Genomic DNA, 27,054 nt, shown 5'->3' with positions numbered 1-27,054 from the left:
TTTTACATTGTTTATAACTAAGACGATCAACTTTAGAGAAAAAATACAAAAGACTTTTTTTGTTTAGAATGATCCAAAAAATCTGAAATAATATTTGCCCGGGTCGAAAATTTTATTTTAAAATTCATAAAAAATGTAATTTTTTAATTACTAATTAATTATAGTTAGAACAAGAACAGATCGGGCAACCCTTGTTTTTTGTAAATGTTAACATGCTAAATTACATATCCAATAATTTTTATCCATTAAACAGATCGGTGCAAATCGACCTTATATTGTATCTTAAACTCTTATAGCCCGGCTACATGCACCGTCTTGTGTGTGCAGTCCAAAACTGTGCATGCATGACGGAACAAAATAACTGTACACCGTACGTTGTCCACACGTGCAGGCCACGTAAAAAATTGGACTGCGCAAACTTCAGTCTTTCAGAGAATGCGACACGATGAGCAGCACGGAAGAGGTTTTTTTAATGGAAGCGTTATTGTATTGTTTATTAATAAAAAAGCACCAAACAAACAAGCAACGACGCTGTAGAATTAAGTGGAGTAAAAAGTGGCTCCTGCGGAGAATTTCTTAATTAACTACTGTTTAACGTGTCGATTTGCAGTCTGGAAATAGTTCGCAGAAGAAATTAAAAAAAAGGTTTGAAAATTCTAGGAAAATTTCCCATATTTAATTTTCTTTAAATTTTTTCTGAGGACGATTTCCAGAGTGGAAATCGAAACGTCAAACAGTAGTTAATTAAGAAATGTCATTTTCATTACACCTACAATTATTATGGCCCAATCCCATACAAACATAATACCATTGTATAACTAGACAGTTAAACCGTTGATTGATAAATACGGATATATCCAGTATATTTATCAGTCAACGGTTAAACAATGATAATACTACGTTAAACATGAAACAAGAGAACAGTTTCAGTATATTATATGAGTATATAAACTTTTTTCAGCGGTAGTATACCAATATTAAAAAAAATAGTTAATCTTTAAAAAAAGGTAAAAAAATTATATGATTTTAAAGAATTCCCTATTTATGGAATCAATTAAAAATAAAAAAATAAAATATTACGTATTAAATAAAAGCGTATGCTTAATTTTTCTTATTCCTGTCGGAATATTCTCTACTCTTTACCTTCCATAATGCTGGCAAAGATTTGTATAACTCTATAAATTCAGTTAAAAACTGTTTCGTAACACTTCTTTGTCGCTCATCTTGGTCTATTCACCTCGAAAACTTTTGCGGGACTGAAGAACGGACTGAACTACCGTCCACACGTGCAAGTAAAACTGTAGAACCAAAAACTGCACAGGTAAAATCTTCAGCATGTCGAGGAGGATACAGTCCGCGCTTGGAGGCCTGGCCCTGGATTCCGTGCACTGTAGATATCTACAGTCGCCTTCTATCGATGTCACGTGTCATGAAAATATTCGAATTTTTAGCTTTAATTGAATTATTTTCTAGTTTTGCTAGGCTATACGCTAATTGATGCTGAAGTGACACTTTAGGGTCGGTTGTTCGAACGCTAATCAACAATGATCATTATCAAATATTTAATTACTGTCACCAAAACTGTCAATGTCAACTTTGTTTGGGTTGCTGAAAACATAATTAATTACAATTATGAGATTTATTATTAATTATGTTAATAATTATTGTTATATTAATTGATTATAGACTCCACAGACTTTTTAACAACACAAACAAAGTTGACATTGACAGTAATTAATTATTTGATAATGATCATTGTTGATTAGCGTTCGAACAATCGGCCCATAGTAAAACAAGAAAATATTTGAATTAAAACTAAAAATTCAAATATTTTCATGACAATTGCCATCGACAGAAAGCGACTGTAGATATCTACAGTGCACGGAATCTAGGCCCTGTGCGCGATACAGTCTTGCTGTCCATACGCACGCTCTTACCTGCACAAACCAGACTGTGCATGCATGCTTTCAGGCAAGACGGTGCGTGTAGCCGGGCTATTAGACTATAGCGATATTACTACAGACTACAACCAAAGTTGTTTTGTTAGGCATTCTGCACACGGAGCGTATCGTCATAGACGCGTATTATGTAGATGCGACGTTCGAAAGGCATACGCTTTCGTGCTGCTCACTTGTGTCTTTATGGAATACTGTACACGAAGCGTAAGCGGCGCGGAATCGTCAACGCAGACAAGCTTCAATCCGCCAGGCGTACAACGATGTCAGTAGCTTGCAGTACGCTTGAGTGTTAGAACACCTTTTTTGGCGGAACTTTATGAGAATGGCGGATTAAATATTAAAATTTGTCCAACTGATTGAAAATTATGAGTGTTCATATAATAATACCCAAACAAGAGTACCCAGAAAAATGTGTGGAATTTAGAATCATCTTCCTACAACTCTTTGGCGGCAATAAATAACTTTCTGTTGTGTTTTTGTAGATATAAGGATGCACCCAAAATTTCCTCTTTCTTTTTTTTGCGGTGGCGAAGATAATTTAACAAATGTAAGTCCTCTTCATCACTTAACATATTTGCAACTACTGTAAGAGCATGGAAAACCTTAAAACAAGACGATCACATGCCGCTTGCAAATCGAATCGTTTGCGGATTTTAAGGCGCAAGGGAATCGTCGCTGCATGACGAAACTTATACGCGTCTATGACGATACGCTTCGTGTGCCCAAGGCATTCTGCAGTGTTCTTATGTTATACGTTTTTATTGCTTTTAAGTTTGATTTGGACGAGGAACTGATACTGCACTTTTGAAATTTGCTAATCTTTACCTAATTACTACGATTTCGTAGTACTACGTACTGGGGTCTTCTTCTTCTGAAGAAGAAGGGGTGTACTGGGGTGTAAAGGTTAAGGTAATAGTTTGTGTTTAAAAATAAGTTCCACTACTAGGTCAAACACCGCATCATTTATAACAAATAGTCTATAGTCTATGCATTTCATGATGATTTGCAGAGTTACTTTTAATGTCCCTATTTGTTAGCTGAAATTTTGTTATTTTCAACATGTTTTTGTTTTATAGTAAATTTTCTTACGGATTCGACTTGTCATCGTACATTAATTTGTCAATGTCATAGATAATTTTTGAATAAACTATTAGTTGTATTCAGATCAATATTTATTATTATACATTAATACATAAGCTAAAACACTCCCGAACCACAAATTTACGTAATAGAGTGATCTCCGGAGCAACTAAAACTTTCTTCTTCTTTTCATGTACACATGAGTCCGACTGCTTTTCAATGTGCCTCCAGTAAGTTGTCCTTCCATCGGCTTCCTGCTCTTCACAATGATCGTCTTCCATGGGAATTTCAATGATCTTTGAAAGTCCCCTTAAATAGATGGTCGAGCTGTTTTTCGATTTAGAGGTGCACGCTAGCGCTGTTGATAAAGCCTGAAATGGTGGAAACAGCTGTCCGGCGATTGTGCAACCCTCTGAATCGAAAACAAGCAAAACCATCTTTTACTTCTATAAATGGGATATATCGCTGTCTTGTAAAATAAGCAAAGTTCTTCTTCTTCTTTTTGTGTAGACATGACTCTGTCTGTTTTTCAATATGCCTCCAGTAACTTTAGACCAGGGCGCATCTGTAAAAATATTAGTACATTTGGAGGTTGAGAGGTGACTCATATTTTTTTGCAGAAATTGTTTGTAAGTAACTCATATAATAATATTTGAATTATCCTCCCACTCAAAAAGGTCCGGAACATTGTTTAAATAATCAAAATGTCAAAAAATGAAGGAAAAATTCGATATTTTTCTTCGTTTTTTTATTATAACTTTAAAAGTAAGTATTCATTTTCGAGAAAAGTTGTTTTGACATAAAAGTTGCGTAATTGAATTTCCTATAATCTACGATTCGTTAAAAATTTTAAAAATTGTCACCCTTGTTGCCAAATAGCAATAATTGCGAAAAAACGATAAAAACACAAGTATTCGCATTTTACGTGTTTCAACCATTCACTTAGGACCTTCATATTTTAGCCAGAAAAACTATATGATATAAGAAAACAATACTGTGAATTTCATTAAGATCGGTTCAATAGATTTTGTAAAATAAATTTTGCAATCCAGTTTTCGCAAAAAAAAATCATTTTTTCAAAATGATGCAGGACTGAAAATAAATCAGACAGCAAGTTGAATTATTTTTTACATATAGAAGAATACTGTACCTTTCATATGCAATTTGCAAAATTTAAGTCGGTTAACCACTACGGCGTCAAATTTTTTTTTAAATAAACAATATTTTTTGGTGCTACGCGCAGGACAGCGGATAGTTTGCTCTGATTGGGCATTCCAATGACCTTTGATAATGATTGATAAATTTTAGTTGTTAGTACATTTCGATACAAATAAATAAATTTGTTTATTGCAAAATAAAAACACATACTCTGTCCTTTGAAATAACACTTTTTTTGGAAAAAACTTTCTTTGTTTATATATTTTAAGTTTAAACAATATTTCACAAACAATAATTAAATTAGTTTGATTTTTGTGGAATTATAATATTAAAATACAACAAAATAATATAGAGTAAGAAAATAATATATTAGATAAAAATTGGAGCTAATTTTGGTGGAAATCAACTTGTGTGAATCGAACACAAATTAATTTTTATTTAACAACATTACTGACGCCGTGGAAGTTAATGGATTTTAATTTTAAAAATTGCAAATGAAAGGTACAGTATTGTTCTATATGCAAAAAAAATTTCAACTTGCCATCTGCTTTATTTTCAGTCCTGCGACATTTTGAAAAAAATCATTTTTTTGAAAAAGCTGGATTGCAAAATTTATTTTGCAAAATCTATTGAACCGATCTTAATGAAATTTACTGTGTTCTTGTATTATGTCATAAAGTTTTTCTGGGTAAAATATGAAGGTCCTAAGTCTAGCATAAATGGTTGAAAAACGTAAAATGCGAATACTTGTTTTTTTTATCGTTTTTTCGCAATTATTGCTACTTTTCAACAAGGGTGACAATTTTTTAAATTTGTAACCAATCCTATATTGTGGGAAATTTAATTACGCAACTTTGATGTCAATACAACTTTTCTCGAAAATGAATACTTTAAAAGTTATAATCAAAAAACGAAGAAAATAATCGAATTTTTCCTTAATTTTTTGACATTTTGATTATTTAAACAATGTTCCGGACATTTTTGAGTGGGAGGATAACTCAATTATTATTATAGGAGTTAATTCCAAGAAATTTCTGCAAAAAAATATGAGTCACCTCTTAACGTCCATCTCAAAACGGATGAGCCCTGGACTACTTGCCATGCCATCGTTTTCGTGGTCTTCCCACTGATCGTCTTCCTATTGGGGAACCGTCTCTCTCCGTCCTTAATACTCTATTTGTTATCATTCGGCTTATGTGGTCGTTCCATTCTACTCTTCCGTTTTTTATCCAGTTATTAATGTTGTCCACCTTGCACCTCCGTCGTATATTTGCACTTCTATCTCTATCCCATAGTGTCTTAGCATCGATTTTTCGAAGTGTTTTCATCTCTACTGTTTCTAGCATTATTTTTGTTCTTTCTGTATCAGGTCGTGTTTCTGCCGCGTAGGTCTGACGACTCTTTCTTTAAATTCTCCCTTTCACTTCTTTGTTTCATTCAGGCAACCTGCGGCTCTTTTTGCTTTATTCACCTGATCTTCCACTTCTATTTCGAGCTTTCCGTAGCTAGATAGTGTGATGCCTATTCTGCGTTCCGCAGTCACTTTGCAGTGTGGGCAGCATATCCCAATATAAAACTTATGGAACCTTGCAGCCCAGTGTTGCCGGTTTTAAGCAGACGAACTTAAAGTCCTTCTAAATACAATATTCCAGAACTCCAAAACATCTTGATTTGAAAATATGTGGGTTTTATTATTTTTAAATAATTCATATAGGTACTATGAAAGATACTTATACGATATTAAAGATATATCATTTGAATATTTATTATAATTCTGTGGTTTGGTTCTAAAATGCCAATGTCAAATTTTTGTTTTTTTTGTACAGCTTTCTTTTGAATTTAATATTGACCAAACAAAATACAAAAAATTGAAACTGGCTATTTCAACACCAAGTCACATAATGTGGCTTATTGCTAAAAGGGCCAGTGTCAATTTTTTGCATTTTGTTTGGTCAATATTAAATTCAAAAGAAAGCTGTACAAAAAACAAAAATTTGACATTGGCCCTTTTAGAACCAAGCCACAGAATTAGCCTGTGATTAATATTATATTTAATAGTTATTTATGATATAAGTGTTAAAAGTACAATTTTAAGGCACGCATGTGAAAGTTTGCAGAATGAGCGAAGCGAATTCTGCAATTCACACGAGTGCCTTAAAAATGTACTTTTTAACACGTGTACTTTGTACGCACGTAACAAGTTATACTTCTATTATATGATTTCAACGAAATAAATATACTTTCAACAGGTTATTTGTATTTAAAGATTAAATTAATTTTTACTTACTACTTTCCGAAAATTTAATTTTGAACTGACAAATTTAATAGACCAAGTGAGGTATAAAAATACGTTAAAATTTATTTAATATAAATATTAATATCTCTTGGCAACACTGTTCTTCATAAGAGTCTGTACTGAAAGGTGACCGTGGAACGCAGTATAGATATTTAAACTCCATGACTTGTTCTATTATCTGACCCTCCAGCTACAATTTACACCTTATTAGATTTGCTGTTATAACCATGCATTTAGTCTTTTTTGGGGAAATTAACATATTAAATTTTCTAGAGGTTATATTAAATTCGTGCAGCATACGTTGTAAATCATGTTCACTTTGAGAGCTTAGTATTGCATCGTCTGCATACCATATTATTTCAAGTTTTTTTCTCCCATTTGGTATCGTTTTTTTGTTCTTACTTTTTTTATTATTTCATCCACGATCAGGTTGAACAATAGACGACTCAGGGAGTCTCCATGTCTTATTCCATTGCCAGCTTCAATTGGGTCAGTGAGTTCTTCATATAATAAGCAAATGTTCTTCATATAATAATGCAAATACAATAAGCAAATCTAATAATTACTACATCTATCTATAATAGAAATAAATCGAACTACGATTCCATGAATTGGAGATATCTTTAGTTTATGTTTTAGACAAATTTTTATTTCCTGTGTCCTATGTTTGTAAAATTACATAATTACTTACATTAAGCAATAAACATTTTACTTGCATTTATCGCTTTACATAGTTGTATAATAGAACTTCCAGTACGGAACTTGTAAATTCTTAATAATGTGGTAATTTACTTCGTATTAACTAAACATAAAAATGTCTAAAATCTTATCTATACCAACTAATCAAAATATTGACTGAGTTTCTGAAAAATATTCAAAGGAATTCGCCGTTTTCTATTTCTTGACCTTCCGCTTAATCAAACATAATCAATGTTGCAGATGTTTTCAAACGACATGATTTCGCAGTTTCCGTCAATATTAATTTTATTATTATCATCATTACCATTACCGTTCAGGAAAAGTATAAAACATTTTAAAAATTGTGTCAGAGTTATAAATAGTACACTGAAAACTATTATTTTTTCTTGACATGCTCTTTACTGCCTTATGAAATAGAATTATATATGCTGTATTCCAGTGGTCTGTTATGCATATGATTTTAGAGCAGGTTGACACGATCTAAGTGTACTTGGATTTCAACATGGACCAAGTGCATTTGTACAAGTGTACTTGGACTAAGTTGGTTGCAACGACTAAATAACCATTGCAAAGGTGTTTATACGTAGTTGGCGTGGCATTCATTTTTTAAACATCGTTTTCAGTGAGACTAGGATAGGGTGACCAAATCATGAACTTGAAAAAACGGGACACATTCAAGGAGCAGCAGCGTAACTGGAATTTTCTCTGGGGGGGTTGGCTTAATTTTTTTGTATTGTTTGTAATAGACACAAGTTACATTTTCCTACTATTCTTTATATATTTTTCATATGCCCTGGGGGAAAGAGGGTTTAACCTCCACCCGGGTACGATACTCCCAAGGAGGGTTTGGGGCGATACCCAAACAGGTAGGAGCGATTGAAACATGGATGGAGGAGCTAGAGAACGTTAGGCATATTATGCTAACAGTGAACCTAAACAACACCAGAGCAAGGATCAGTTTCAACGGAACAACTTCTAAGGAGATCAATGTAAACAAAGGCGTGAAATAAGGTGACTCTATCTCCCCGATACTATTATTTAATCTGATATTGAAAGTAATTATGAGGACAAAGTTTGCAAACAAAAACATTATTACAGATCAACTTCAACTAGTAGCATATGCAGATGATTTAGTCATCATAGCGAAGACGAAGAGAAGATTATTATAAAAGCAGTTGGAAAATTAAATAAGGAAGCGAAGAGAATAGGACTAGAGATAAACCAGCACAAAACAAAATACATGACGATAGGGAAGAATGACACAACAACTCAGAAATATCTAATAACACAGAACCATAAATTTGAAGCTGTATCCACCTTCAGCTACTTGGGAGTAACAATAGGGAAAAAACAGAACAGAGAAAAGAATTCTGGAAGGAAGGAAAACATATGGAATGATTAGAAAGCTGCTGAGAAGCAAGACTCTAATGTGAACCAATATAGGACCCATATGTTGTTACATATGGGATGGAAACAACGACGATTAACAAAAAAGAGAAAGATAGCCTTCTGAAATTTAAAAGAAAAATATTGAAAATAATACCTACTGGGCCACAATGTAACAAGAGAGAGAGAGAATCAATAATGAAAGCAAACGCCGAAATTGAAGAAAAATTAAGGAGGGAAAATATAGTCAGATACATAAAATCCATCCAACGCAAATACGGGACATTTAGGCGCCCGAGAGACTTTTCGGGACACCGGGACAAATCGTTAAAAAACGGGACAATCCCGTTTTTTCGGGACGTTTGATCACCCTAGACTAGGAATATTCACGTGCATTTTAATTCGTTGTAAGGCCTCATTTCTAGCCGCCTTATTTTTATATTCCTTTATCCGGATATTCCATAATGCTTCCTCGGCTTCGTATAGCTCCATAAATCTGACGGTCTCCCTTTCAGACCATTTATTTGCTTTTAGTATTTACATCTCGTTTTCGATTTTCCGACAACCACATTTTAATTTTACACTTTTAACACTACTTGGATCCAAGAAAGTTGGCCAGCGTTCTAGTTAACTTGGATAGAACCTGTTGGAGCAAGTGTACTTGGACGAATAAGTGACACGCTCATAGTAGCTTTAAAGTGTTGCGTGCGCAGCGTCAACTCTTGACATTTCCCATTAATTTTGAGGAAACAAAAAAATAGCGCCATCTAGCGGTATGAGTAGGATAACCCATCCCCAGAGCAATCTAACCTTACATTTATAAAATTGCTTTATTATTGTTTTTGTATAAGTGTTTGAACTATTTTTATTTTAATTTAATTCAGCAAAATTAGCTCGTTATTCAAATATATATAAAATTAAATTTGAATGTTTACGTCAAATTTTACGTTGTCAAAACGTAGTTCAACTCAAGCCGACAGTGGCGCTAGTGGCAACGTGTTTCCAGATTTCTGTGGGGGTTGGATGTATTACAGTCAGTATTTGCTTTAACCAAGTACAGTTGGATCGTGCCAACCTGCCTTTAAGGCAGTTCGTAAATATATCTGTTAATATTTTCCAGGTTTTTTACCAGCCTATTTAAGCAGTTTAATGCTATGCCATCTATTAAAGTTGCTTTACCGCTCTTCATTTTTGTGACTGTTGATTCTACTTCTTCCGAAAGGACTTCTATAAAAGTACATCGTCTTGGTTACTGATTGCTTCTTTAAGTATTTCAGGGGCTTTGTATAGTTCTGTCTGAAATCCTGGTTTTTTCGTTTGTTAGAGCAACGATTTGTTTCTTTCCAATGATTAATGCTCTTGTTTTTTAGAGTTTTTTTGTTTTTTTTCCAGTGTTTCATTGTTAGACAAGGCGAAAACGGCGGGTTCGTTGGGAAAAATATTCCGATGAGATTTTTTGCATAATTACATTCGTGAGACATCCCAAAATAAGGTTCAAGAAGTCGCCCACGTGAAAAGTGGGCCAAATTTTTTTTAATCAAATTACAAAAATTAATATTTTTGGCCCTAGCAATTTTTTTGTAGGTTTTTTGGACCATTCTGGATAAAAAAGGTCTCTTATAATTTTTCTCTAAAGTTGATCGTTTTCGAGTTATAAGCAATTTATAATTCAAGAAAAAAACGAAAAAGGCGATTTTCAAGGCTTAATAACTCGATTAAAAGTTATTACTATAAAAGTCAGAAAGTGACTAAACCAAAGTTTAATGCCCCCCCCCCCCCTACAAGATCCTGAAGAAATTTTCGTCATTATTTTATTACTAAGCTGTTATTTTTAAGTAATAATATTGAGCGCCATGCACGTGGTAGCCGGCCGTAAATGCTGAGTGCGAGAGAGATGCCACTCCGGCAGTCCAATTGTGCATCTTACTTGCACTCACATTTACGGCCGCCTACCACGTGCATGGCGCTCATTATTATTACTTAAAAATAACAGCTTAGTAATAAAATAATGACAAAAATTTCTTTAGGATCTTGTAGGGGGGGGGGGCATTAAACTTTGATTTAGTCACTTTCTGACTTTGATAATAATAACTTTTAACCGAGTTATTAAGCCTTGAAAATCGCCATTTTTCGTTTTTTTTTTAATTTTAAATTGCTTATAACTCGAAAATGATCAACGAGAAAAATTATAAGAGACCTTTTTTATCCAGAATGGTCCAAAAAACCTACAAAAAAATTGTCCGAGCCAAATATATTGATTTTTGCAATTTGATTAAAAAAAATTGTTAAAAAAATTGAACCACTTTTCACGTGGGCGACTTCTTGAACCTTATTCTGGGATGTCTCACGAATGTGATTATGCAAAAAATCTCATGGGAATATCTTTCCCAACGGACCCGCCGTTTTCGCCTTGTCTATGTATTTTCTTATGACTTCCTTATATTTTCCTTATTGTTTACAAAATTTTGTGTATTGTATTCTCTGTATGTATTTCTTAATTTCATGTCCCTTCTTTGTTTTAGCATTATTCTGGTTTTATCAGACAGATTCCTATGTTAATTGAAATTAATAATTAAGATTAAAAGTATGTAAGTAGTAGTAGTAATACATGAGAAATACGAGAATATTTTGACCTTACATGCTCTTAGCAGACAAAACTATAGGTCAGTAATGGGTTATCCTCGTTATCTAAAAAAACGTTCTTTATTAATTTTGTTTTAAATGATTAGTAATTATCGATAACTCATTTACTTCGATGAGATCATTTTTTTAACAACGCGAATTTTATTTTGTGGTCTTGCAAACGGCAATGACAGAATCAGAGTCAATATTAAGTGAAAATAAAAATAGTAAGTACGTACATATAGCATTTTTACTATAATAAAAATATTTTTTGATTTTTTTTAAATATACTTTACTTACAGAAAATAAAAGTTCGCGAAATAATTATCTCAACATATGTTGTTTATGGATTATTTTGTGATATATTATGTCTATTTAAAGATGCAGATGTGTTCGTTACGTTTTCAATAGTGTAGATATAAAATCACGGCTGAATAGGAGTGTGTAAATGTTTGAAAAGTAAATACTACTCATAAGAATATGGCACCAGGTAAATATACCCTTTTAATTGTTCAGAATTATTGTACTTATTTAATTGATGTTGCTTTAATCTGACAGCATTAAAAAGTTAGCCAATACACTACGTTTTTGATCATTCGATAATACTTTATGCATCTCTATTGTTTTGTTCTCTTTGTGCATATCTCTATTTATGTACTATTGTTTTTTTTATTTTGAGTATGGAAAAAATAGTGATGGATCTAATGGAAGTGCCAGTATAATAGCTACTCACATCATAACCACAACTGCAAGTAATAATTGATTTGAACTTCTGCCATGTTTGCATAACACTATATTTTCCTCCGATTATTTTTGCAACTTCTATTTTATTTTCTAAAAATTTACTAAAATCCTTTATAAAAGGTATATTTTTATTTAAAATGTCTTAAAGGGCTGTATCATAGAACGTTTTCGAACTAAAAAGGTTATCATCAGTGCTTTGTACAGGTTTTTGATATGCTTGAGCCACCAAGATATGTGGGTGAAAACCATTTGAATCGTATTTACATTATGTTAAAACACAGAAGTGATGTTTAAAATATTCCTGGATATAACATAAGGCACCATAGGACTCTCCACGACACGTGAGTTGCTTTGTCTGGAGGATGGATCCTCACATTACGGACAGTAACTAGTAACTGATCCGTAATGTGAGAATCCATCCTCCAAACAAAGCATCACACGTGTAGTGGGGAGTCCTGTGCAGCTACAGAAATTTATCTTCCTTGTGAATTTTATTTTCTGTTCTTCTATTAAGAGACTATCCAATCTCTTATATTCTGTAACCACGAGCAGTTTCTTCTTCCTGGATTCTTTTTCCTTTAACCTCCCCTTTTATTATGAATCAAGGGTAGTTCTTTGTTTCTCCTCTCATTGACCAGATAACCTGTTTGAGGCATTTTACACTATTTTTGGGCAGTACCCCTCCTTTTTAGAGCCTCATTATTTGCCACGTGCTCCGTCGAAGAGATTTTGACCATAGTTTCGGAAAATCTACATTTTAAATTATTACCTTGCATCATCGTCATATATCTGCACTTCTAGCTATGCCCCATAGTGTCTTACCATCGATTTTTCATAGGTTTTTCATATCTGCTGTTTCTAGCATTCTTTTTGTCCTCTCTGTGTCAGGTCGTGTGTCTGCAGCGTATGTCATTGATGACTGTTTGTCTGCCATTGTCATTGATGACAGCGGTCTGATGACTGTTTTCTAAATTCTACCTTTCATTTTTTTTCCAATATCTATATTTCTCCACCTTCTCTCATTTAGGCAACATGTGGCTCTGTGTGATCTATTCACTTCCTGTTTCAAACTATCATTACTTGTTCTATTATCCAACCCTCCAGTTCTAATTTACATACTACTAGATTTGCTGTTATAACCATGCAATTTGTCTTTTGTGGGAAAATTAACATGTTAAATTTTCTGGCGGTTATATTAAATTGGTGCAGCATACATTGTAAATCATCTTCACTTTGAGAGATTAATATCACATGGTCTGCATAGCAGATTATTTTAAGTTTGTTTTCTTCCATTTGGTACCCTTATTTAGGTTTTACTTTTTTTATTATTTCATCCATGATCCGGTTGAACAGAACTCAGGAAATCCGCTTGACTTATCCCATTGCAGGTTCAATTGGCTCAGTTAGTTTTTCTTCTACTTTTACTTTTATTATGTTGTTCTGATATACGTTAATTCTAAGGGTCCATATTTTCACTCAGTATAAAAATACTGAATAGAAGTACGTTTTTACAAATCGATATAGAACATCCAGAAATAAGGAGGAGTTTGTAATTAGTTTCCTAATTCTTGGAAAAGCAGATCTTGGATATTATGTACGAGCTAATATTTCAAGTTCTTGGTCAAGATCATTTTTGTTATCTGCTATCGTCATTAAAGAGTTCCTGGTCCTGAATGTATTTTCCTATACGCTTCCTACATTTCCTGAGCTATTTACTTACTATTTGTATTTTTCAACAAGTGTTACTACAATGTGTTCGTTCTATATATGGATTTGAAGGCGATGAAAGTGGAAATTAACAATAAAAATTCTTTACTTACGTCTTTTACATTAAACTTTGACATTGCACATGAACACAAAGATAATTAGTGCATTCAGCTTATTCAGCACCAAAATTATTTAATCAAAATTTTGTTATTATGTAATCAAAAATGCCATAGTTTGAACAAAGCAAAACAAAATTTAAAAATATATTTCACAACAGAGAGATTCTGGAAAATATTGATGTTATTGGGACTCACAATATAAACATATAATTCTTGTGATTGTACTACTTGGTAAACAAAGAATAATATTACTTAGTAAATACTCGTGTACCCCATAATAAATGAGATCGTTTTTGTGTTAACAATAACAGTATCGAAAAATAGGTACCATGTACTATGGTACATAGGGCCAACGTTCAATGTTAGGTATTCTCACACATATGTATTATTATTTTTTCTGTATTTAATCCTCTAAATAATTAGTACATATATTCTAGTCCAGGGCGGATCTGTTTTGAGATGGACGTTGAGAGATGACTCAAATTTTTTTGCAGAAATTGCTTGAAAATAAATCAAATAATAATATTTGAGTTATCCTCCGTCTCAAAAAGGTCCGGAACATTGTTTAAATAATCAAAATGTCAAAAATTTAAGGAAAAATTCGATTTTTTTCTTCGTTTTTTGATTGAGTATAACTTTAAAAGTATTCATTTCCGAGAAAAGTTGTACTAACATAAAAGTTGCGTATTTAAATTTCCTACAATATAAAATTGGTTAGAAATTTTAAAAATAGTCACCCTAGTTGCAAAATAGCAACAATTGCGAAAAAATCATACAAAAACAAGAATTCGCATTTTACGTTTTTCAACCATTTATAATACACTTAGGACCTTCATATTTCACCCAGAAAAACGTTATGATACAGTAAAATAATACTGTAAATTTCTTTAAGATCGGTTTAATAGATTTTGCAAAATAAATTTTGCAATCCAGCTTTCGCAAAAAAAAATCATTTTTCAAAATGTTACAGGATTGAAAATAAAGCAGATAGCAAGTTAAAAATTTTTTTGCTTATAGAAGTGTACTGTACCTTTCATTTGCAATTTTCAAAATTAAAATCGATTAATTACCACGGCGTCAGAAAATTTTTGAAATAAACAATAATTTTTGGTGCTACGCGCAGGACAGCGGTGTTCGATTCACACAAGTTGATTTCCACCAAAATTTCTTCCAATCTTTATCTAATATATTATTTTCTTACTCTATATTTTGTTGTATTTTAATATTTTAATTCCACAAAAATCAAACTAATTTTATTATTGTTTGTGAAATATTGTTTAAACAATTGAATATGTTTAAAAATAATAAACTTTTATTATTTAAGTTAAAATATATGAACAAAGAAAGTTTTTGCTAATAAAAGTGTTATTTCAAAAGATAGAGTATGTGTTTTTATTTTGCAATAAACAAATTTATCTATTTATATCGAAATGTAATAAAAATTAAAATGTATCAATCATTATCAAAGGTCATTGGAATGCCCAATCAGAGCAAACTATCCGCTGTCCTGCGCGTAGCACCAATAATTAATGTTTATTTAAAAAAATTCCTGACGGCGTGGTGTTAATCGATTTTTATTTTGCAAAATTGCGAATGAAAGGTAAAGTATACTTCTATATGCAAAAAAATTTTAAACTTGCTATCTGCTTTATTTTCAGTCCTGTAACATTTTGAAAAAATGAATTTTTTTTACGAAAGCTGGATTGCAAAATTTATTTTGCAAAATCTATTGAACTGATCTTAATGAAATTTACAGTATTGTTTTACTGTATTATAAAGTTTTTCAGGGTGAAATATGAAGGTCCTAAGTGCAGCATAAATGGTTGAAAAACGTAAAATACGAATACTTGTTTTTGTATGTTTTTTTCACAATTATTGCTATTTTGCAACAAGGGTGACTATTTTTTAAATATTTAACCAATTCTATATTGTAGGAAATTTAATTACGCAACTTTTATGTCAGTACAACTATTCTCGGAAATGAATACTTTTAAAGTTATAATTAAAAAACCAAGAAAAAAATAGAATTTTTCCTTAATTTTTTGACATTTTGATTATTTAAACAATGTTCCGGACCTTTTTGAGAGGGAGGATAACTCAAATATTATTATTTGATTTATTTTTAAGCAATTTCTGCAAAAAAATTTGAGTCACCTCTCAACGTCCAAATGTACTAATATTTTTACAGATGCGCCCTGGTCTATTCAACAACACTGGCTCTACAACTAGAGCTCCATTTTCCCGGCCCCATTTGATTTCCCGGGAATCGGGAGTCGATAATTTGGATTTCCCGGGAATCGGCAAATTAAAAAATAAAAAGAAGAAATTGTTTTTTAATTCTTTATTTTTTTTTTTTCAATTCAATTACTTGGTATACAAACGTATAAATGTGACGAAATATTAAAAGTTTTTATAAAAATTCAAAAATTTAAAAGAAAATTATATGTAAAAATAGGAAAATTATTTTGTGTTTAATTTGAATTTTCGTTGTTTTTATTATTGAAATATGTTTTAAGAAAACAAAAATTGTTCAGTGTTTGATCTTTCAGGCTGGTTCTTTTTTTTTGTACAGAAATTTGCTGAAGTTGAAAACGGACGTTCGCTTTCTGTTGATGTAGGTCTGATGGTTTTAAATACAGGCTTGCCATGTCTAGGGATTTTCCTCGAATCTAGGGATTTTTGGAGCTTCAGTGAAGAAAGGGATTTTTCTTGATATACTGCAAGCGCCAGTTAACTTGGCGAGACGCATTGCACAGTGGCTTATGGGATGATCATCAGTCTCAGTGTCGTTGTGCGTATTCGCTGTCGCCAAGTTAACTGGCGCTTGCATTGCAGTCAGGGTTGCCAACGACCGAAGGTCGTTTTCTACTAGATTTATATATAAAAGCTACTAAATTCTACTAGATTGAGGATAAAATCTACCAAAATTCTACTAAATCATTGCTCATAAAATGACAATTGACAGCCAAAAAAGAAGAAAAAATGACAGATGGCAGCCCAAAAAGAAGAAGAAATGACAGATGACAGCCGAAAAAAGAAGAAAAATTGACAGATGACGGGCTATTTTGTTATTTGTTAAAAACAACAAAAACCATTTTTATTTAAAATATAATATTTTTTTTTATATTTACATAAACAACATAACTGAAACTTCTAAAAAATAATTTAAAAAAATGTTAAATACTTAGTATATAGAAAAATATATCCTCTCCAGGAGAAAGTGGTGAAATCAAGATTGATTTAACTAATAATACCATTGTTTATCTACACACTTGTCTAGTTATATAATGCTAATACCATTGTTTAAGAACTACCCTTTTTTAAACAATGCTAATACATTTTGTACATTTAATTTTTTTAAAGTCACTTTCTTGTGCTTAACACAGTTTACTATCCAAAATTTTACTTCAAAATTAAGTTAGTTTATCGTTTCGAATTGTAAACTTAGTTTAATGTAAAATTATAGCTTATTCCCAGTAAAAATAGTGCATTAAAGTTCATTTCTAACTCACAATAAACCTCAACTCCCAACTGACAAAATGCTGCAAGCATTGGCAATTTAATCTGATTGCACATATCACAAAAATATCATCTCTAAGAAGAAGTAGGTAAAAATAAGTTGTATTTAACTGAAAGGAAAGTTCTACATATATAAACATGTAAAAGATAAGTTCTAGGCAAACAAATATTAAATAGTAGATATATATTTTGTACAAAGTTCATTTTAACTTAAATATTTTCGATTTCCTTTCTAAACCTACAATGGTATGTTTGATGTCTTTTGTAATGTCTTTCTTTAAAGGTAGGTATATCGGAATTAAAATAACATTTGTATATATTTTTTTTCTCCTTATTAACTTTTATTTAAAATCAATTTCTTAAAAGTTTTAAGCAAGGAAGGAGGAAAATCCAATGATGCTTCGTCTTATAGGTTTATTTCACTGTTGTATTAAATCTTGTAGCCACGTCCGCTTGAGTCTTCTGATTATTGGTAGATATGTTTGATCAGTTCGTTGTCTTGATTTCTTGTTTGACCTTCATATTTGGTTGCTGTATTTTATCTCTTACAAAGGGAATATTCAAATCATTGCGAGATTACTGACATACCAGGATGCGTCAGTAATTGATCTAAGGACTTTTGATTGAAATCGCTGTATGGTTGTGATGTGTGTTAATTTAGCGCAATCCCACCAGAGATGGATACCATACATCCTAATTGATTTCAACATGGCTCTGTATAGTAGTAATTTGTTATTTAATGACAATTTGGATGTCCTACCAAGGAGCTAGTACATTTGTCTGAACTTGAGATCCAACTGCCTGCATTTCATTTGAAGGTGTTTGTTCCATGTTATCCTTTGGTTGATATGCAATCTAAGGTATTTAAGATGCAATGTAAATTAATTTGAATGCACAAATATCATGTTTGAGACGAGACATTGTGGAAAAGTTTAGTGATTTGTTAAAATTCTGGATTCAAAAGGAGTAGGAGTTCAATTCAACAGATATATAACATAAATGGTATTAACAATATAAACAGGTTAATACAATAAAACAAAGGTTTAAGTATTTATTTTTTAAATTATAATACTTTATGTATTAGAATCTATAAAGTTTTGAACCAAAAGTATTACACTTTCATTTGCATGCCCTGCTTTAAAAAGAACACCCCAAAGGCAATTCCTTTACTATTATTTTTTTTGTCCTTTAAAAGAATTTGTTTATTCATACATTTTTGCTAGTTGTGGAAGTTCTTTTAATGGAATGTGATATAACATACTTTAAATGATACTTAATATCATTTCAAATCAAACAACAATATCATGTATGTATTTATAAATTTATTAACAAACTGCAGTTCAAGAAAAATAACATATTATCAACATTAGCCATTTACAGTAAAACCTCCGTTAACCGAAATAATTGGGGGTAGGCTGTTTTGGATAACAAGAATTTCAGTTAAAAATGACATTGTTTTTTGTACTCTTCTTTTATCAAATTACATAGTATTGGAGAGATATAGCTACAAAACATTGTCAAAGGGAAATACAAAAGAAAATAGAAGATTTCTTTAAAAAACATTCTTAACATGTTGATTTTCCTTAATTTTGTTGCTTTTTGTTTAATTTACTTTTTATTGATGAAATTATTGAAACTGAGCCATTTCAGTTAAACGATGTTTTGGTTAACGGAGGTTTTACACTGTATTTACCTTAAATGGCATCATTTTAAAACAAACACACACACTGCACAAAAAGTTGCACTAGATATTCTCCTGGTTAAAAATGTATAAATGTACTGCCACAGCTTGTTCGATTAAATAACCGCAGGCTCAGTTGCCAGTATTTCAATGTTTTCTGTAAGCAACTGCAATGTCTGTAAAGCCGATATTATTTGAACAAAAGGTATCTTGCATTGCATCTCATTTCACATATTAATATGAAAAATATCTTTAAAATACGAAACCTTCTTTCAGTAATAATTAAAGCAATTTATGATTGATTAAAGAGCACTTCAACTGCTGTCTGAAGATTCTGCAATGGTGCCATAGTCATTAGGTAGTTGAGAACTGGATATTCCCTAACAATACATTTTCCATAAATTCTCCATTTTATATACCCATGACCCATAATATGCAAAAGTATTTAACAACTCCTAAAATAGAGTATTTCTAAATGTACTTCCATATTGTAGGATTAGTATTATGGGTTATGTTGTTCTTTAAATGACAAAATACTTATTAAATTCAACGTTTTACTCTTTTCCATAATCTTATTTTACTTTTTATCTATATTACAGGTAACAAATAGAATTTTAGCACATTTTAGATGTTATTATTATAATTTTTTACAAAAATAAATATTTAATGTCATTGTCATTTGTCAAAATAAAAGATTCCTTTAATTTCAACCAAAACCTACTAAAATCTACTAAATTTTCTACCAGATTCTAAAATCTACTAGATTTAAAATTTTTCCACTAAATCACAAGAAATTCTACTAGATCTAGTAGAAAATCTACTAAATTGGCAACCCTGATTGCAGTATTTTTGAAATCTAGGGATTTTTAATGTGTGACATAATTTTTATATTTATTGCTAGCGCCACCTATTATGCAGTGATTAAACATGTAGAATTCAAATTTGACAATACAGTTTTCTACAACTTTGGTTACCTTTTATCTTTTATTCACGTTCTAGTCATTGAATTTCAATTTTTATATATGTCGCTCTAATTTCTGTATTTTTTTTTCAGAAATAAGAAAGGAAGAAGTCCTCGCCATTAGAAATAGGTTTCCAACTAAAATACCAGTAAGTACCTCTTATTATTCATTTTGTTTTCACCGTTAACCTATTACGTTAGAAATATGTTGAAAAAAATTTGGATGTATGTAATTTGGATGTATTACTACTGTAAAAAACACTTCAAAAGGATATTATCCGGTTCAAATTCACAGGAATAAGTTCAATTATTATGAGTATGAAGGATCAAATAGCTACGAACTCAAAAACGCATTTAAAACCTTATTAATCAATATTTAAAAAATGTTTAACCCCCTCTGTGGCTCAGTGGTAAGAGCGCCTACCTTTGGATCGAAAGGTCCGAATGGTCGTGAGTTCAAAGCTCACCAGGGTCGGAAATTTTTCGTTTATTATAAATTAATGAATGAAAATAGTTTCTGTCCTTGTGGAATCAGTACTCACCGGAGGGACCGCAGACCGCAATTAGCGTCTCTTTGCAAAGACAATGACGTCGACTTTGCAAAGTAACAAGACACTTACTCAACACACATACTACACATGACACTAGGTACCTAACTGCAAAAATTCACCGTGCCTTCCATGCCAATGGCCATTAGTTGTCGAGGCATTAGCTAAATAAAAAAATGTTTGTTAATAAGTGAAATAGGGAAAATATATATTTCTAAATGAAAAATATTAATAAGCTATTAAATTCATTGTTCAAAATCTTGTTCTTGGATGAGGTGGATTACTCCTCTGTCATTTATAGCTTGCTGTGTATCTTTGCTGTTGTCGTGACTGTTTTCCATTTCTTCCTACCCTTGCACTGAATTTTCCAGTCTTTCTTCTACATCATCCAGCCATCTTCTTATGGGTCTTCTTCTACACCTGGGCCATAGTGGTGTCCAGTTAGTTATCCTTCTCAACATATATGATTGTGGGCGTCTCTGTATATGTCCTCTCCATTCTAATCGAAGAGATTTTATGTATCTGACTATATTTTCTCTCTTTAATTCTTGTTCAATTTCGGCATTTGTTTTCATTCGTATTTCTCCCTCTCTTGTTTTCTTGTGGCCCAGCATTGTTCTCATTTTTCTTTCAAATTTCAGAAGGCCACCTTCCTCTTTCTTGTTGTTTACATCCCATCTGTAGCAGGACCCCACAGCAGATCTTATTAAAGTCTTATATAGGTTCATCTTTGTTCTCTTACTTAGAGTCTTGCTTCTCAGCAGATTTATATTCATTCCATATGTTTTTTTGCCTTTCAGAATTCTTTCCTCTGTTCTCTCTTTTCCGGTTTTCCCTATTGCTACTCCTAAGTATCTATAAAGGTGGATACAGGTTGAAATATGTGATTCTGTGTTATTTGATATTTCTGACTTGTTGTGTCGTCCTTACCTATCGTCATGTATTTTGTTTTGTGCTGGTTTATCTCTAGCCCAATTCTCTTCGCTTCCTTATCTAATTTTTCAACTGCTTTTATAAGAAGTGTCATCTTCATCTTCGCTATGATGACTAGATCATCTGCATATGCTACTAGTTGAAGTTGATCTGTAATAATGTTTTTGTTTGCAAAGTTTGTCCTTCTTATTATTACTTCCAACATCAGGTTAAATAGTGTCGGTGAGATAGAGTCACCTTGTTTCACGCCCTTGTTTACATTGATCTCCTTAGAAGTTGTTCCGTTGAAACCGATCTTTGCTGAGGTGTTTTTAAGCTCATTGTTAGCGTGAATTTTTCTGGGATTCCAAGATTCTATAGGTTCTTCATCATTTTCGTTCGATTAATTGTGTCAAAAGCGCTTTTGAAATTCATGAATATTAGGTATATTTCTCTGTAAATAAGCTATTTACTATGTACTTATAATAAGGAATTTAATTGTTTATATATCAATTGACCATAAAAAGTAATAAAATTGAAGAGTGCTACCAAATAGAGCCTTGCGTTTTTGACATCGGGGTAGATTTGTTTATTTTTCGGTTTTTTCCAAAGAAATCCAAAAATAATGTTAAACAATACGAAAAATTTGGATTTTTTAATATAATTTTTTTTTCTGAGCATACTTAGGTAAAGTTTGTTTAGCAATAAATGGTTGACTTCAAAATTTGACTTCACTATTTAATAGTACCGACTATAAACATCCTGGGTTAACCGATAATAGTATAAAAGGCCCGGTTTCAGGTAAAATTTAAATGTGTTTGAATGTTTGTTTTTCTATAATCTTAGCAATTCAAATAGATTTAGTTCATTTTAAAACTCATTTGAAAACATTAAATTCGGGTATATACGACAAAGCAATACATTTTAAATCCGTTTTTTGTTTTTGTCGTCGTAATTATTGTAAATTTTGTGGATCCTTTGCTTTATTATAGGAGTACCGTACACATGGCCTACTTTGCCCAGCAAATTTCAGTTTTATTTAAATATTTCTTTTCTTAGCACATAATATAAATAAATACAAAAATTATTTTGAGAACTCTCGAAATATTAACCGAGAATGTTCTTATCATTTTTTATAAAAATCTGTAACACAGCCGAGAAAAAAAAATAAATACAAGGTGGGCAAAGTTGGCCCGGAAAAGTTCAACATTGCCCACCTATTTTAAATTCACTGTAGGGCAAAATTAAAACGTAATAGAACTACTTTGCCCATGGCATACGTTTTAATTTGTCTACTATCCCCACAATATACGTTTTTAATTTAATTTTTTAATAAAAACTAGAACAAAAAAGCTCTATTTTTCAGAGTTTTCTTCAATTTCGGAGAAACTTTTATTAAACAATTGGAAAAAAAATTATTACACTTTTATTATAAAAATATAAAAAAATTACACTTTCATTAAAAAAAAACACGAAAAATTATAACTGAAAACAACTTAAATTTTCTTTAAAAGAAAAATATCCTCTTCTACTTTTGGAAGGTTCCTTTAATATTTTTATAATGTCTTCAAAATTGACGTCCGATATGTCTAATATGTTTGGATAAAAAAAACCATTTATATTTTTTCTTAAAAATTTTACGGTGTAGTATGTATTGTCGTCGTTAATTTCTACTATAATTCCGTTGAAATGTTTAACGTTTTTTTTTTTGTAAGAAATTGGACCACCACAAAAGTACCAATTTTTAAATTATTTCCATCTACTTCGATATTTTCATCAGACTCGATATTTTCAACCATTGCATCCTGCTCTTCTTCATGTAATTCATGGGCCTCCTCACCAATATCATCGTCACTGTTAGTCATTTCCATTTCTTCTGCTAAATTTTCGTTGTCACTCGTCTCCATCTCTATTTTTTCTTCTAAATCCTCGTTTCCACTTCCCTCCTGATTCTGACCAATTTCTTCAAATTGAACTGATTGACCGGGTTCAGTATTAAGCAACTTTTTCTTTCGTTTTTTAATAGTATCCCTTTCTTTTTTTGTTGTAAAAAATTTAATAATGCATTATCAATTTCAGAACTTACTCTTTTGGCAAATCTCTCATTTGGCATCTTTTTTAGCACTTCATGTGGGTGAAAGGGACAAATTCCAGTTGCACGAAATGAACTTTGAAGATTTTTTTGAAAATTTGGTTCAATCGCGTCTATTAGTTTTGTTAGCAATTTGAAGAAATATTCAACTGAATTTAAGTTAGGTTATCTAGTTTTTAAATCAGTAAGGATCTTTTTCCAGGCTCTTTTGAAAGGCCGGAAAAATCCAACATCAAGTGGTTGTGTAAGCCCCGTAGAATAAGGTGGCAAAAATACACACCTTATATTTGCCCTTTGACAAGCCCTTATTATCTCAATATTCAAATGTGAGGACAAGTTGTCCCCAATCAAAACCTTTGTGCTATTATCCCGTTTTGACCAAGGTAAAACAACTTTAAAAAACCAGTCTTGGAAAGTTGATGCATCAAACCATCAAGATTTTGTTCCATTACACAATGTACGAGGGGGACCACCCGTTATCCATCTATCATATAATCTTTCAGCTTTATAAACGACATACAGTGGTAGACATTCTCCTGTTGCGGTAGCTGCGAACATTAGAGACACTGCGCTTTTAGTGGCATTCATGTATCTTTCCGGGTATTTTGTCCCTCGTCCAAATACACATTTTTGGGTACCAGGGTCATCTGACAGATTTGTCTCGTCATAATTTAGGATATTTTGAGGTTCGATGTTTTTAAGTGTTATTTTTAAATTATTAAAATATCCCTCTATGATTTCTTCAGTGTTGGCTGCCCTGGAACGTTTAACGTTTTGGCAGTACCTTTGAATTAAAATGTGTTTATGTCGTAACAAAAAAGCCTTGACCCAGTCACAACTAGGAAGATTGTTGTTAGAGAAATAAACAACTCGAGTTCCTCTGGCCTCTAAATATTGTTTGACAAGTATTGTAATCTCTAGGCTTGTTAAAAGAGCGCCATATTCTGCACTTGCTATAACAACATCCACTAAATGACGTTCTTCTATTTTAGTGAGTGCAAGGGGATGGCCAATGGAGGAAACATGCGTTCGTTTAATTTTATTCAGAATGGTTCGGCGTGGCACCTTAAAACGTTCTTCTGCCTAACGGGAACTTAAACCTCCTCTCACTGCTTCCACAGCTCGTTCAAGCATGGCTTTACAGTAGTTTACATACTGCCTTGCTCCCAATTTTTTTCTGCTTTTTCTAGGCATTTTGATTGATCCTTGAACGAAAAAAAAAACACAATTAGTTAAATACTGACAGGCTGTTTTACGTAAAAATTTATACTTTGTGACGTTAAACTCAAAAGCACACTTCCGTTTCCTTTTAAATGCCTCTAAAACATTTTATATAAAAAATAAAAAATTAAAGACAAATGACAGGACAACATTGCCCACTTGGATTTTATTTTATAAAGAAGAAACATGTAATCCCTGATAAACGTTTCATCGCAAATTCAGTTAAAACAATACTAAATAAGACGTATAAACAAATATTTAGTTAATATTCCTACTGGTGTAGACCCAGCAGTGCTTAGCTTTTACCCTAAAAAAACTACAAACACGTGTTCAAATTTCTTACCTTACTACAAGCGTTACACTTCAGTTACACAGGTTAGATCACACTGTCTTGATTTCTGCATGTTTCTTAGTGCGCGTGTAAACGTCTGTGGTACTTTGCTATGTTGCCGAGTATTTTTTTTTACAAATATTATAACCCTTACAGTGGGCAAAGTTGAACCCACTGGGCAAAGTAGGCCATGTTTACGGTATTATATTTATAGTATATATTTACTGCTGAACAAACTTTACAGGCATTACTACTCATTAGATGCAAAAATTCAAAATGCAATATCTATTCTGTATCAATATCAGTAACAATAGAGAGTTATCAAGTAACCCTAGGAGAATACGGTAACGCTATTTTACTGTATACTTTACATGTTATTTATAACGTTACCGTATTCTCATAGAGTTACTTGATAACTCTCTATAATCTCCACAAATATCCGAGGCATTAAAGTTACCATATTTAGGGCACAAGCATTCTTGCAAAACTGTAGTCATTTGTGTGACAATTTAGTGTTTGTTAGGACGAATTTAAGGGAGTATTTCTAGTCTAGTTTATAGTAAGAGAAACAAAAAAAGCGTTTTCTAAAAACCGACTGACAAAATACAGTATTCGTTGATTCTATAAACTATTATTTATGTTGTAACAATGTACCGGGTGTCCCAATAAGAATGGCTCTCGGCCATATCTCAGGAACCGTTTATAGTAGAGCTTTGAAATAAAAAATTTTATAACAAAAGTTGCCTCAGGAAAAGCCTGGAAATTATTTTCATAATTGTGGGACCACCGCTAGAGGGCGTAATTGAATATCAAAAATAAAAAATCTAAATTTTACAAAATTTTCCTAATAAAGGGGCACTGGAAATCCGATTATTGTATTCTTCATCAAATTCTGCGCATATTTGATTTAACAAGTTTAACTCTACCTTTGCAAATAAGAGGTGGGGGTGAGTGGGAACCTTGTTATGAAAAAATGGCTGTAAATCCGGTTCTGCTAAATCAAATTTTGAAAACTGGGTCTTGTTGAAGATAGATCTTTTTCTTCAATGTAAGCGTGATAATTTTGAACCATCCTCATAAGTAATAAGCCAGCTGGGAGGCGTTATTTAATTTTTTTCAGAAATCTAGTTTTCTTTGGAAAATATTAAATACAAGTATGCATTTTTAATCATACTTTATAAAATTAGATTAAATTAGCAATAGAATAGCGAAAACCGCATGTCGATACCTTTTGTCTATCTCAAGATATCTCGAGGAACGTGTAAATTTTATACATAACTGTTACTATCACCGGTAAACTAAGTTAATGAAAACTAGTGTGCTGTGGAAAAAAACAAAATAACATTTTCCAGATGTCAACGTATAAAAATATAATTAATTAAAACAACAATATAAAGAGAAACAATACTATTAAAATTAAATATAACACAGAACAAAAAGAACTACTTAGTGACGACCTAAATATTCAAATTGTTGCCCATCATACACTACTCTAGAATACATTATCCAGAGAATACTAAACGCCATTCAAAGCATATCGAGAGCAGAAATTGAGACTGCTGTTCAATCTACTCTTGAAAGAGTAAATGTTTGCAACGAAAATGATGGGCAAAAATTTGAACGTTTATGTCATCACTAAATAGTTGTTTTTATTTCTTTGTAATAGGGCTTTTCAACGCTTCTCATTTGTTTCGAGCCTCTGTCATATGCCGTATAATCCGTGTATAATATTAATATACGAGATATGAACGAGGCTCGAAACAAATGAGAAGCGTTGAAAAGACCTAATATACGTTGACAGCTAGAAAATGTTTCTTTGTTGTTTCCATAGCACACTACTTTTAATGAATTATTTCGTTTACCGGTGACAGTAACAGTTATGTTTTTAAATTTACACGTTTTGTAAGATATCTCGAGATAGAAAAAAGGTATTAACATGCGGTTTTCGCTATTCTGTTGCTAATTTTGTCTAATTTTGTAATATGGTATTAAAAATGCATGTTTGTATTTAATATTTTCC

The 27,054-nt window shown here is 31.9% G+C and overlaps 2 protein-coding genes across 4 annotated transcripts in view; one reads left to right on the top strand and one right to left on the bottom strand.

Annotated features, from left to right (window-relative positions):
- The window catches only part of LOC126880020 (biotin--protein ligase), a 223,977-nt gene that overhangs the window by 165,844 nt on the left and 31,079 nt on the right, over positions 1-27,054 (bottom strand). The window lies entirely within an intron of this gene.
- LOC126880026 (microtubule-associated proteins 1A/1B light chain 3C-like) overlaps positions 1-27,054 on the top strand; it is an 84,810-nt gene that overhangs the window by 31,539 nt on the left and 26,217 nt on the right. Inside the window, exons 1-2 of one of the 3 annotated variants that reach the window (XM_050643555.1) lie at positions 11,339-11,426; positions 20,024-20,079. In XM_050643555.1, the coding sequence (XP_050499512.1) occupies positions 11,387-11,426; positions 20,024-20,079 (96 nt within the window). In that variant the 5' untranslated portion in view covers positions 11,339-11,386. Of the gene's footprint in view, positions 1-11,338; positions 11,427-11,585; positions 11,690-20,023; positions 20,080-27,054 lie in introns of those variants that run through there. The other 2 variants (XM_050643556.1, XM_050643554.1) reach the window with 2 other exon arrangements.

The sequence above is a fragment of the Diabrotica virgifera genome, chromosome 2 (genome assembly GCF_917563875.1).
Source record: "Diabrotica virgifera virgifera chromosome 2, PGI_DIABVI_V3a".
In the NCBI taxonomy this organism is placed as follows: domain Eukaryota; kingdom Metazoa; phylum Arthropoda; class Insecta; order Coleoptera; family Chrysomelidae; genus Diabrotica; species Diabrotica virgifera.
Note: the sequence above shows the minus strand (reverse complement) of the source record. Positions and strands in the feature narration are given on the sequence as shown.